This window comes from Carcharodon carcharias, chromosome 35 (genome assembly GCF_017639515.1).
Source record: "Carcharodon carcharias isolate sCarCar2 chromosome 35, sCarCar2.pri, whole genome shotgun sequence".
NCBI classification, from domain to species: Eukaryota; Metazoa; Chordata; class Chondrichthyes; order Lamniformes; family Lamnidae; genus Carcharodon; species Carcharodon carcharias.
The window spans coordinates 4,999,864-5,013,037 of NC_054501.1; the positions used below are offsets into that span (position 1 = coordinate 4,999,864).

Genomic DNA, 13,174 nt, shown 5'->3' on the forward strand with positions numbered 1-13,174 from the left:
TGCCGCACCGTCGGAGGGCCAGCGCTGAGGGCGTGCCGCACCGTCGGAGGGCCAGCGCTGAGGGCGTGCCACACCGTCGGAGGGCCAGCGCTGAGGGCGTGCCGCACCGTCGGAGGGTCAGTACTGAGCCGCACTGTCTTTCAGGTTAATCAAGGGAGGCAAACAAGGGGTTGTGCAGTTCGAGTTTTCTCCGGCCAATGTTCACTGACCAGCCAGCCACTACTGACAGAGTGATCAGACAAGGTCCCCATCAGTCCTGAAAGTTCCTCCTCCTTCCACACGGTGACGAGCAGCAGAGTGTGTTCATGTCCGGTCTGTCTGCTTCCTACAGTCTCTCCTGGCTGGTGCTACACTCGGAGTCTCCCCCCGGGCTCCAGAGGCCCTCAGCTTTCGGTCTGTTTAAGTCCCGCTGCACCCACGGGTGGCACAGTATCTGGTCGAGCGTGGGCCGTTCGGAGGGTTGCATGGAGAGGCACCATCGTATCAGCTCCTCGCACTCTGCAGGGGGAAGCACAAGATAGTAAGTTAAAAATTGCATTGCAGGGAAGAAATGAATGTGAGAAAGAGAGAGAGAGAGAGACTGCAGAAGGCTGCAGTGCGGAAGGATCTGGGTGTCCTGGTACATGAATCTCAAAAAGTTGGTACACAGATGCATGCAGCGAGTGATTAGGAAGCCAAATGGAAAGTTGGCCTTTATTGCGAGGGGGGGATGGAGTATAAAAATGGGGAAGTCTTGCTACAACTGGACAGGGCATTGTTGAGGCCGCTCCTATGGCAGTAGGACAGTACTGGTCTCCTTCATTAAGGAGGGACAGACTCGCATTGGAAGCCATTCAGAGAAGGTACACTCAGCTGATTCCTGAGACGAAGGGGGTTTGTCTTATGAGGAAAGGTTGAGCAGGTTGGGGCCTCTCCCCATTGGAGTTTAGAAGAATGAGAGGTGATCTTATTGAAACATGTCAGATTCTGAGGGGAGGGGTTTGACAGGGTGGATGCTGAGGGGATGTTTCCCCCCCTCAAGGGGGGGAATCTAGAACGAGGGGAGGGGGGGGCACAGTTTCAGAATGAAGGGTCTCCCATTGAAGACGGAGATGAGGAATTTCTTCTCTCAGAGGGTGGTCAGTCTGTGGAATTCTCTCCCCCACCCTCCCCCTGAGAGCAGTGGGGGCCGGGTCACTGAATATATTCAAGGCCGCGTGAGACAGATTTCTGATGGACGAGGGGAGTTGAGGGTTATGAGGGGGACGGACAGGGAAGTAGAGTTGACGAACAATCGGATCAGACGCGATCGTATTGAATGGGATAGCATGATTGGGGGGCCGAATGGCCTCCTGCCACTGTTTCTTGAGATCATAGGAAAGGAGACAATGAAGGATTTTTAAAAAAAAAAAAATCCCCTCTCTCCACCCCGTCTGCCACTTACCCTTGGAGATGCTGCAGGGCAGCTGGATCTCGCCAGCCAGGATTTCCACGTCTCGCTCGAAGGGGATATCACCACAGACCATGTCGTAGAGCAAGACCCCAAGGGACCAGACAGTAGCGGAGAGGGCATGGTAGCGCCCTTCACTGATGTACTCTGGCGGGCTGTACACTCTGGTGCCTGAACATTTACATCAGAAAGAGATGGAAATAGAGAGAGAGGGACAAGATTAAAACCAGACAACATTCACAGTGACAATATTTACCCCACCCAGCATTGCTTTGGGGTTTTAATTCCCCCATGCCCCCAAAATACCCACGCCTGATACTCACCCCTTGCCTTATAGCCCCAGCCCAGTGCTAGTACTGAGGGAGCACTGCACTGTCGGATGGTCAGTGACGAGGGAGTGCCGCACTGTCGGAGGCTCAGTGCCGAGGGAGCGCTGCACTGTCGGAGGATCAGTGCCGAGGGAGCTCCGAACTGTCGGAGGGTCAGTGCCGAGGGAGCTCCGCACTGTCGGAGGGTCAGTGCCGAGGGAGCTCCGCACTGTCGGAGGGTCAGTGCCGAGGGAGCTCCGCACTGTCGGAGGGTCAGTGCCGAGGGAGCTCCGCACTGTCGGAGGGTCAGTGCCGAGGGAGCTCCGCACTGTCGGAGGGTCAGTGCCGAGGGAGCTCCGCACTGTCGGAGGGTCAGTGCCGAGGGAGCTCCGCACTGTCGGAGGGTCAGTGCCGAGGGAGCGCCGCACTGTCGGATGGTCAGTGCCGAGTGAGAGTCGCACTGCCGGATGGTCAGTGCCGAGTGAGAGTCGCACTGCCGGATGGTCAGTACCGAGGGAGCTCCGCACTGTCGGAGTGTCAGTGCTGCGAGAGAGTCACACTGTCGGAGGGTCAGTTCTGAGCTACACTGTGGGAGGGAATTGGCACCCGCGCAACAATCTGGGAGCCCTGGTGGCAGAAAGAGAAAGGGGGAGCCGCTGTGACCCCAGCTGCTTCCAGGATGCCCTCAGGGAGTAGCTGGGCTGAGATAGGGCACTCACCACTGAAATCGGTGTAGGCGGTGTCGCGCAGCAGGGCTGCCGAGCCGAAGTCGATGAGCTTGAGCTCGCCGGTGCGCAGGTCGACCAGGAGGTTCTCGTCCTTGATGTCCCGGTGCGCGACCCCACAGGCATGGCAGTGCCGCAGTGCCTCCACCGCCTGGCGGAAGAAGGAGCAGGAGCGCTCCTCGCACAGCGGGCCCTGCTCGGTGATGAGGTCGAAGAGGTCCTTGGCACTGGGCGGGCGCTCCATCACCAGCAGGAAGTCGTCCGGCCTGGAGAACCAGTCCAGCAGGCGAATCACACCTCGGTGCTCCGGCAAAGACACCTTCCTCATCAGGATGATCTCCAGGGGCACGGGGCGGTGATTCTGCAAACAGAGGGCACAAGGATGGCAGAATTCAGAACATGGACAGCAGGCAACAAGTTCACAAAGAGTGGGTGACAAGGAGTTGGGGCTGGGAGGTGGCTGGTTTGGGGGAGATGGAGTTGGGGGTGGGTAGGGTTTGGGAAGAGGCTGGTTTGGGGGAGATGGAGTTGGGGGAGGGTAGGGGGTGGGAAGAGGCTGGTTTGGGGGAGATGGAGTTGGGGGAGGGTAAGGGGTGGGAAGAGGCTGGTTTGGGGGAACACAAGTTGAGAATGAAGTTCTATCTAAAAAAAACTCCCTTGTGGGGCGACCCCTGGTGGCGAGTTCACCTATAACAATTTTCTGTTGCCATGTGTCAGTTTCCTGGGTTTTTCCCTCTAAACTGATGTCACGGAGGGACAGCAAAGTAAACATTATCTCAAAGGCCCTGAGATCTAGGGTTGTAATAAATATATCACAGAACGAAAATTGAAAAGAAAGCCTTCGTCATTTTTCACTGAATTGCAAACAAGAACCAGCTCCTCTGCACAAACACACTCACACCCGCCCTCCAATATACACACTCTCTCACGCTCAGACACAAATTTGCAAACACTCGCACACACTCACATTCAGAGATACTTGTACACACTCGCACATTCAGTTACTTGCACACCCTCAGACACACTTGCACACACACATTCAGAGTTATTCGCACTCACACTCATATTCTCACACACATTCTCACTCGCACACTCTCGCATATTCTCATACTCAGACACTTGCACACATTCTCACACTTGAACACACACACTTGCACACTCAGACGCACACTCAGACAGAGACAGGTTCACAAGTCTTATTTAATTAATTTTAAACTCACCAGACGACCCCAATCCGCCACTTTCTTCCTGGACACGTGTTTAACCGCCACCTGTGTCAGAAACAGGATCCCAATTCATTCAAACCAGCTGACTTTAAACACTACAGCGATAATGATATATTTTAAGTAAAGTTTCATACTGAGTTAACACACATCTTGTCTCCGCACCCACCCCCCCAGCCCCTCCCCCGCCCACTATAGAAACATCAGCAACACCTGCAGGTGTAAATATTGATTCCTGGGAATTATTTTGTATCTTCACTCCCCCCGCGACCCCCGGAATGTTGTAATGTTGTGCTCGCGTTTTATAATTTATTGCACTAAAAACGGAAGCTTCTAGATAGCAGTGTGTCTCTGTGTGTGTGAGTGTCTGTGTGTGTGCCTGTGTGAATGGTCTTGCCTGTGTGTGTCTGAGTGTGTGCGCGTGTGTTTGTGTGTCTGAGTGTGTGTTTGTGTGTGTCTCTGAGTGTGTGTGTGTCTGAGTGTGTGTGTGTCTGAGTGTGTCTCTGTGTGTGTCTGGGTGTGTGTGTGTGTGTTTGTGTCTGAGTGTGTGTGTGTCTATATATCGATGTGCTTATTTCATTAATGCCCTCCCTTTCCCCTCCTCTCTCACCGGAGCTCCATCGGAGATCCTCACAGCCGAGTAAACAGTTCCGAAGCCGCCGCTGCCCAGTTTATTGCCCACACTGTACAGATCCTTGAAGCTTTCTCTCTTCTTCATCTTCTTCACTGCAGGAGCTGAGGCAGAGAGAGAGAGAGAGAGAGAATTACACTCCATCCAATGATCCCAACCTTAGTTTAACAAAATTATGACAGACAATCAAACAACACATCAGACTGAAATGGTTCTTAGTGACAAATACTCCCGACCCTTCCCAGCCCACTAAACTCAAGCGAGAATTAATGAGTTTGCCCATTGCCTCTCTCGCTCACTCACATGTGTTTCTGTCACCCCTTCTCTCTCCGTCTCTCTCTAACATCTTTTTGTGTGTCTGTGTCTCTCTTTCTGTGTCTCACTGCTGTCTCGCTCTCTCTCGTTCAGTTTCTCTGTGTCTCTCTTTCTTTCTCTCTCTGTCTCTCTAACATTTTTTTTGTGTCTGTGTCTCTCTGTGTCTCACTGCTGTCTCACTCTCTCTCGTTCTGTTTCTCTAGCTCTCTCCGTGTCTCTCTCTCTCTGTGTCTCTTTCTCTCTGTCTCTGTCACTGTCTCTCTCTCTCTCTTTCATTCTTTCTCTCCCTTTCCCTCTCCGACTTACTCTGCAATCGGCCGCCTCCAATCCGTTCACCGGCGCATTGTGTGCACCCTTTTAAAGGGAATTTTTGGGTTGGGGAGGTCGTCGGGGCTCCCTCTTCAAGGGGGATGCCAGTATGTTGGATTCCTCTTCCATCTCCTTGTCTGTTCCGTTAGACGAATTGGTTCCCACTGAAACTTGCTCTTGTGTTGAAATGAATATGTTAGTACCAAAGACCCACCGAACCGAACCTCCATCTCCCTCTGCATCCGTCTCTGCCCCCTCCGCCCCAGTCCATCTCTGCCTGTCTCTCTCTCTCTCTCTCTGCTTCTGTCTCTGCATCCCACTGGCTCTCGAGAATTCCTGCTCACTCCCCTTCTCCCCAAACACCAACTTCTGGGGAGCGGGGTGGGGGGGGGGTGGGAGGTGGGGTAAAGGCCCTGCGCGGACACTCGGGGAACTCACGTTGTTAAAAAAAACTTCATACCTGGGTGCGATTCCTCGGCCGGTGCCTGACTGCACACAGTCCCTGACTTGGTATACAGCATGGCTCTGCGGGGGACGCTGCTCTTAAGATTCCTCTGGGCAGAGAAAGATAGTCTCGTAATCGTTTGCAAAATGTTTTTTAAAGGAAGAATTTTGTCCTTCAACGGGTTCACAGGCAGAGCAGAAGTTGAATCTTTTGCCCCTTTCCCTGGTTGCTGTTGGTTACAAGGCGGTGTGTCAATTTCACCTCGAATGTATCAGTGTTCCAGCGAAGGCTGGAAATCCACAACCAAAACCCCAAAAAATACCTGGAAAAACTCAGCAGGTCTGGCAGCATCTGCGGGGAGGGGCACAGTTCACCTTTCGAGTCCCTGTGACTCTTGACCAGAACTAAGGGAAAACAGAAGAAAGGTGAAATATAAACTGGTTTAAGGGGCAGGAGGGAGGGGACAATTAGAGCTGCATCGAGGGTCAGTGATAGGTGGGGGGAGCCAAAAGATGTCACAGACAAAAGGAGAAAGAGGTGTTGATGGTGGTGAAATTGGCGAAGAAATGTGCTAATGGGGACATTAAGGGTAGAAAGCACGTAGAAGGGACAGATAAACCAATGGATGGAAACACATTTAAAAATAATGGGAATAAGTGGGGATAGAAAAATGTTTATAAATTATTGGAAAAGAGGGGTTGGGGATGGAGGAGAGAGTTTGTGATATAAAGTTGTTGAACTCTATTCAGCCTGGAAGGCTGTAAAGTACCTTGTCGGTAGATAAGGTGCTGTTCAATCCATTGTTTTATCTCAAACAGAGATACCTGGAAAAACTCAGCAGGTCTGGCAACATCGGCGGAGAAGGGCACAGTTGACGTTTCGAGTCCTCATGACCCTCCAACAGAACTCTGCTCCTCCCGCCGATGCTGCCAGGCTGAGTTTTTCCAGGTATTTCTGTTTGTTTTTGTTTTGGATTTCCAGCATCCAGTTTTTTAGTTTTATCTCATTGTTTTATCTCTAGATTTTAGTCTGTTTCAATCACTTCCCCCCACCCCACCCCCACTAGGGCTATCTGTACCTTGCTTGTTCTGCTTTCTACCCTTAATGTCGCCATTAGCACATTTCTTACCAAATTTCACCACCATCAACACCTCTTTATCCTTTTGTCTGTGACATCTTTTGGCTTCCCCCACCTATCACTGGCCCTCGATCCAGCTCTACCTGTTTTTCCAAGTATTTTTATTTATGTTTTAGATTTCCAGCATCTGCAGTTTTTTTTTACCTTTTATCGGCCTTGAATATATTCAGTGACCCGGCCCCCACTTCTCTCGGTGGGGAGGGGGGGGGAGAGAATTCCACAGACTGACCACCCTCTGAGACAAGAAATTCCTCCTCATCTCCGTCTTCAATGGGAGACCCCTCATTCTGAAACTGTGCCCCCCCTCCCCTCGTTCTAGATTCTCCCCCTTGAGGGGGGAAACATCCCCTCAGCATCCACCCTGTCAAACCCCCTCCCCTCAGAATCTGATATGTTTCAATAAGATCACCTCTCATTCTTCTAAACTCCAATGGGTAGAGGCCCAACCTGCTCAAACTTTCCCCATCAGACAAACCCCCTTCGTCCCAGGAATCAGCCGAGTGAACCTTCTCTGAACGGCTTCCGATGCGAGTCTGTCCCTCCTTAAGTAAGGAGACCAGAACTGTCCACAGAGCCCCAGGAGCGGCCTCACCAACGCCCTGTCCAGTTGTAGCAAGACTTCCCCACTTTTATACTCCATCCCCCCCCCCCCCCCGCCTCGCAATAAAGGGCAACTTTCCATTTGCCTCCCTAATCACACACTTCATCTGCATACTAACTTTGTGATTCATATGTCCAGAAAGTAAGTACACACTTATTTTCTTGCACTCTAGAACACACACTTTGGAATCACAGGTTTGTTTTGTTCATTCATGGGATGTGGACATCACTGACTAGGCCAGCATTTATTGCCCATCCCCAATTTCCCTTGTTCGGAGGGAGTTTAAGAGTCAACCACGTTGCTGTGGGCCTGGAGTCACATATGGATCAATCCAGGTAAGGAGGGTAGATTTCCTTCCCTAAAGGGCATTAGTGACCCAGACTCATGGTCATCAACCGAATTTTAACTACAGATTTTTATTGAATTCAGGATATCACCAACTGCTATAGTGGGATTTGAAAACAAGTCCCCAGAGAATTACCCTGGGTCGCTGATCCACTGACAGTAACACTAAGCCAACACTTCCCACAGGTACAAGCCAGACTCCAGATATATGAGCACCAAATTCAAGGCTGACACACCTGGTGAGTACTGAAGGAGTGCCGCACTGTCAGAGGGTCAGCGCTGAGGGAGGACCTTTGGACTGCGGGAGGCCATTCAGTCCCTCTCAAGCCTGTTAGACAGGAGGAGGCCATTCTGCCCCTCAAGTCTGCCTCGATTCAACCAGATCACGGCTGATCTATATCTTAACTCCATCTGCTGCCCTCGGTTCTGTAATCCTCAATCCCCCCCTTACCCAGAAAAATCTCCCAATCTCAGGTTGGAAATTTACAATTGCCCTCCCCCCCATCTCAGTCTTGACAGGCTTATCGGGGGAGGGAGTTCTCCATTTCCACTCACTTTGTGTCAATTGCTTCCTGACATCTCCCCTGGCCACCTGGTTCCAACTTTGATGTTCTGCCCCCTCATTCTGGGCTCTCCCGCCCCATCCAAACCCATCATCTTAAACCCCTCGATCAGAACATACCTTAATCTTCGATACTCGAGGGAATACAAGCTCGGCCTGTGGGACCCGTCATTGGAATTTAACCCTCTCAGACCCAGGTTGTTCTAGTGATTCTGCGCTGCAATCCTGAAGTGCTCTCTCTCTCTCTCTCTCTCTACCCCTCTTTCTCTGTGTCTCTCTTTCTCTGTGTCTCTCCCTCTCTGTGTCTCTCTTTCTCTGTCTCTCTCTAACTCTATCTCTCTCTAACTCTGTCTCACTCTCTGTGTCTCTATCTCTCTCTCTCTCTCTCTCTCTGTCTCTCTCTCTCCCTGTATCTCTGTCTGCCTTTGCCTATCTCTCTCTCTCTGTAACTGTCTCTCTCTCTCTATCTCTGTCTCTCTCTGTCTATCTCTTTCTGCCTAACTCTCTTTTTCTATCTATCTCTCTTTCTCTCTATCTGTCGCTCTCTCTCTGTCCCTTTCTCTCTCACCCTGTCACTCTCCCTCCCTATCTCTCTCTCTCTCTCTCTCTCTGTCTCTCTCTATCTCTCTGTCCTTCCCTCTATCTCTCATTCTGTTGCTCTCTCCAACTCTGACTCACTCTCTCTCGCGCTCTCTCTCTGTCTCTCTCTCTCTCTCTCTCTCTCTGACTCTCTGTCCTTCTATCTCTCCCTCTATCTCTGCATCTCTTTCTCTTTGTCTTTCTTTTCCTGTGTCTCTTTCTGTCTCTTTCTCGGTTCCTCTCTCTATCTCTCTCTCTCTCTTTCTGTCTCTCTATGTCTGTCTCAGTCTCGCTCTTTCTCTCTCTGGCTCTCTCTTCTCTCTTTCTCTGGCTCACTCTCCCCTTCCCTCTCTCTCACTCCCTTTGTCTAACTCTGTCTCACTCTTTGTTGCTGTCTCTCTATCTCTCTCTCTCTCCCTTTCCTCTGGCCTCCATTATACACCCCACTCTATAAGTATTTGCGATGCCATGACATACAAGGCTATGGGCCTAGTGCTGGAAAATGGGATTAGAATAGTTCGGTACTTGTTTGACTGACACAGACTAGGTGGGTCGAAGGGCCTTTTTCTGTGCTGTAGACTTCTTTGACTCTGACAGATCACTTGCCTCTCCATCGCCCTCTCTCAACCTAACACCAACCTTTGCCTCAACTCACTCATCACATCCCTCTCTCTCTCTCTCTCTCTCTCTCCATCCTTCAGGATGAGGCATTAAACCTGAGGCCTGCGTCCACACCCACAGGTGGACATAAAAGATCCCCTAGCTCATATTGGAAGGAAAGCGGGCTGGCCCGGGGTTCGGTGGGGGGGAAGAGTTCTCCCCGGTGTCCTGGGCCTGAAACGTATCCCTCAGCCAACACCACGAAAAGGAACAGATGACTTGGGTCATCGTGTGACATCGGCTGCTCGTGGGATCTTCCTCTGTGCAAAATGGCGACCCTTTCACCTACAAGACTGACTCCACCTGCAAAGGTGCTTCATTGGCTGCGAGGCACTTGGAGGTGTCTGCTGGTGGTGAAAGGCGCTATACAAACACACGTCTTTCTTTCACTACGGTCAGTCTTTCCTTGTCTCTCTCTCTCTCTCTCTCTCTCTTCGATAAGGGGGAAATTGGATAAATACTGGAAGGTGGAAAACGTGCAGGGTTATGGGGGGAGGGGAAGAGCCGGTGGGGTCGGGTGGGTAAGAGGACGGGGCTAATTGGACAGCTCTTTCAAAGAGCCAGCACATGCATGATGGGCTGAATGGCCTCCTCTTGAGCTGTGTCATTCTATGATTGTACGAATGCCTCCACCTTCAAAGGCTCCAACACCCCCTCCTCCACCCCCGTTCAACCTGCCCACCCCCCAACATGAGCTTTTGAAACCGAACCTGCCTGACTGCTGTTGAGCCTCTGTCAGGTCGTCGAGGTTTTGTGGAGCAGCAGGTGGCAGCATTTGCCACAATTTCATATTGGGCTATCCACAGGAGGAGGCCATTCAGCCCTTCGATGCTCAAGGTCCTGAATGATACTCCTCCTGTTACTGTGCAACAGGCCCAAGGGGCTGAATGGCCTTCTCCTGTTCCTGTGCAGCAGTCTCAAGAGGGGGACAGAATGGCCTCCTCCTGTTACTGTGTAACAGGCTCGAGATTGGGTGAATGGCCTCTTCCTGTTTTTGTGTAACAGTCTCGAGAGAGGGGCTGAATGGCCTCCTCCTGTTCCTGTGTAACAGGCTTGAGAGAGGGGCTGAATGGCGTCCTCCTGTTCCTGTGTAACAGGCTCAAGAAGCACTAAATGGGGAACCCCTGTTCCTGTGTAACAGGTTTGAGAGGGGCTGAATGAGCCTATTCCTGTACCTGTGTAACAGTCTCGAGAGAGGGCGCTGAATGGGCCTCCTACTGTTCCTGTGTAACAGGCTCGAGAGAGGGGCTGAATGGCCTACTCCTGTTCCTGTTTGCAGAGACGTGTACACACACACACACACAATATACCACTGACTGAACCAATGTTTAATTTTATTGAGTACACAAAAAACAACTTAAATATGCAAGTAGTTTCTCTGGCATCAGCTCGATGGGCCGAATAGCCTGCTATGCTGTAACGACTGTCAGTTCGCTAACCGACACCGCGATTTAAAGACAATCTCGTGCCGCGATTCACAAGAATGTTTCACGTTGAACCACGAACATGATATCAGCGGCACCCTCTACAGCCTGGGCTCAATACACGAGTATTTACAGACCAGGGTGGGCCCAGCTGCTTCCAGAATTTCCCCAGAACCTCACCGAACCTCGGGCCTCCCCTGGCACTCTCCGAAAGGCACTGGCATGGTCAATGCCTCTCCGGGGCCATGCCCAACCCCCAACCTCAGCAACTACCCCTCAGCTATTTGCCCACAGCGTGCAGCACAATGCGATCGAACGACAGTGCGTTGCTTTTGACTTAAAGCTACGCTTCTTCCCTTATCAGTGTGCATGAGGATGTTGGGGGGCGACGTGGGGGTGGGAGTGAGTGAGGAATTTCTCAATGCCCCACCCAACACACCCCCAGAAAAGTGCCAGGTCTGTAAAGCACGCATGTGGCCTTAAGGGGAGAATGGAGAGAGATTGTGGCTGCTCATGGAAATCACTGTCGGATGGTCAGTTCTGAGGGAGAACCTTTGTAGTCTGGGAAGCCATTGAGCCCCTCTCAAGCCTGTTAGACGGGAACATGAGGAGGCCATTCTGCCCCTCCAGCCTTCCTCGATTCAACCAGATCACAGCTGATCTGCATCTTAACTCCATCTGCTGCCCTCGGTTCTGTAATCCTCAATCCCCAATCACCCAGAAAAATCTCCCAATCTCAGGTTGGAAATTTACAATTGCATCCCCCCCATCTCAGCCTCGACAGGCTTATCGGGGGTTGGGAGTTCCCCATTTCCACTCCACTTTATGTCAAGTGCTTCCTGACATCACCCCTGACCGCCTGGTTCCAACTTTAATGTTCTGCCCCTCATTCTGGGCTCTCCCACCCCCTCCAAACCCATCATCTTAAACCCCTCGATCAGAACACCCCTTAATCTTCAATGCTCAAGGGAGTACAAGCTCGGCCTGTGGGACCCATCATCGGAATTTAACCCTCTCAGACACAGGTCGTTCTGGTGATTCTGCGCTGCAATCCTGAAGGGCTCTCTCTCTCTGTCTCTCACTGTCTCTCTCTATCTCTCTCTCTCTCTTTCTGTTTGCCTCATTGTCCCTTTCTCTTTTTCTCTCATTCTCAATAAGTCTGTCTGTCTCACTCTCTGTCTCTATCTCTCTCACTTTCCCTTTCCTCTGGCCTCCATTATACACCCCACTCTATAAGTATTTGCGATGCCATGACATACAAGGGTATGGGCCTAGTGCTGGAAAATGGGATTAGAATACTTCGGTACTTGTTTGACTGACACAGACTGGATGGGCCGAAGGGCCTTTTTCTGTGCTGTAGACCTCTATGACTCGATGACACATCACTTGCCTTTCCATTGTCCTCTCTCAACCCAACACCAACCTTTGCCTCAACTCACTCATCACATCCCTCTCTCTCTCTCTCTCTCTCTCTCTCCATCCTTCAGGTGGACATAAAAGATCCCCTGGCCCCTATTGGAAGGAAAGCGGGCTGGTGGGGGTGGGTGGGGGTTGGGGGAAAGAGTTCTCCCCGGTGTCCTGGGCCTGAAACGTATCCATCAGCCAACACCACGAAAAGGAACAGATGACCTGGGTCATCAGGTGACATCAGCTGCTCGTGGGATCTTTCTCTGCGCAAAATAGCGATCTCTTTCCCTGTAAGAGTGACCCCACCTGCAAAGGTGCTTCACTTGCTGCGAGGCTGATGGAGGTGTCTGCTGGTCGGGAAAGGCGCTATATAAAGGCACATCTTTCTTTCGCTACGGTCTGTATTCCCTTGTCTCTCTCTCTCTCTCTCTCTCTCTCGCTCTCTTCGATAAGGGGGGAATTGGATAAATACTGGAAGGGCAAAAACATGGATGGTTATGGGGGAGTGGAAGTGCCGGTGGGGTCGGTGGGTGAAGAGTGTGGGGCTAACTGGACAGCTCTTTCAAAGAGCCAGCACGTGTATAATGGGCTGATTGGCCTCCTCTTGAGATGCTTCATTCTGTGATTGTACGAATGCCTCCACCTTCAAAGGATCCGCGCCCAGCTCCTCCACCCCCATTCAACCTGCTCACCCCCCAACATGAGTTTATGAAACTGAACCTGCCTGACTGCTGTTGAGCCTCTGTCAGGTCGTCGAGGTCTTGTTGACCAGAAGGTGGCAGCGTTTGCCACAATTTCAGATTGGGCCATCTACAGGAGGAGGCCATTCAGCCCTTCGAGGCTCAAGGGCCTGAATGAGCCTCCTCTTCTTCCTGTGTAACAGTATGAGAGAGGGGCTGAATGGCCTCCTCCTGTTCCTGTTTGCAGAGACGTGTACACACACACACACACAATATACCACTGACTGAAACAATGTTTAATTTTATTGAGTACACACAAAACATCATAAATACGCAGGTAATTTCTCTGGCATCAGCTCGATGGGCCGAATGGCCTGCTATTCTGTAACGACT

At 51.4% G+C, this 13,174-nt stretch overlaps 1 protein-coding gene across 1 annotated transcript; it reads right to left on the reverse strand.

Annotated features, from left to right (window-relative positions):
• Nucleotides 1–325: 325 nt before the first annotated feature.
• Nucleotides 326–12,911, reverse strand: LOC121272765 (serine/threonine-protein kinase pim-3-like). Its single transcript, XM_041179545.1, has 7 exons — nucleotides 12,822–12,911; nucleotides 5,401–5,494; nucleotides 4,296–4,420; nucleotides 3,683–3,733; nucleotides 2,457–2,823; nucleotides 1,424–1,600; nucleotides 326–498 (listed from the first exon to the last, which is right to left on the reverse strand). The coding sequence occupies exons 1-7, from the start codon at nucleotides 12,909–12,911 to the stop codon at nucleotides 326–328; spliced, it is 1,077 nt and encodes a 358-aa protein (XP_041035479.1).
• Between the last annotated feature and the right edge of the window lie 263 nt (nucleotides 12,912–13,174).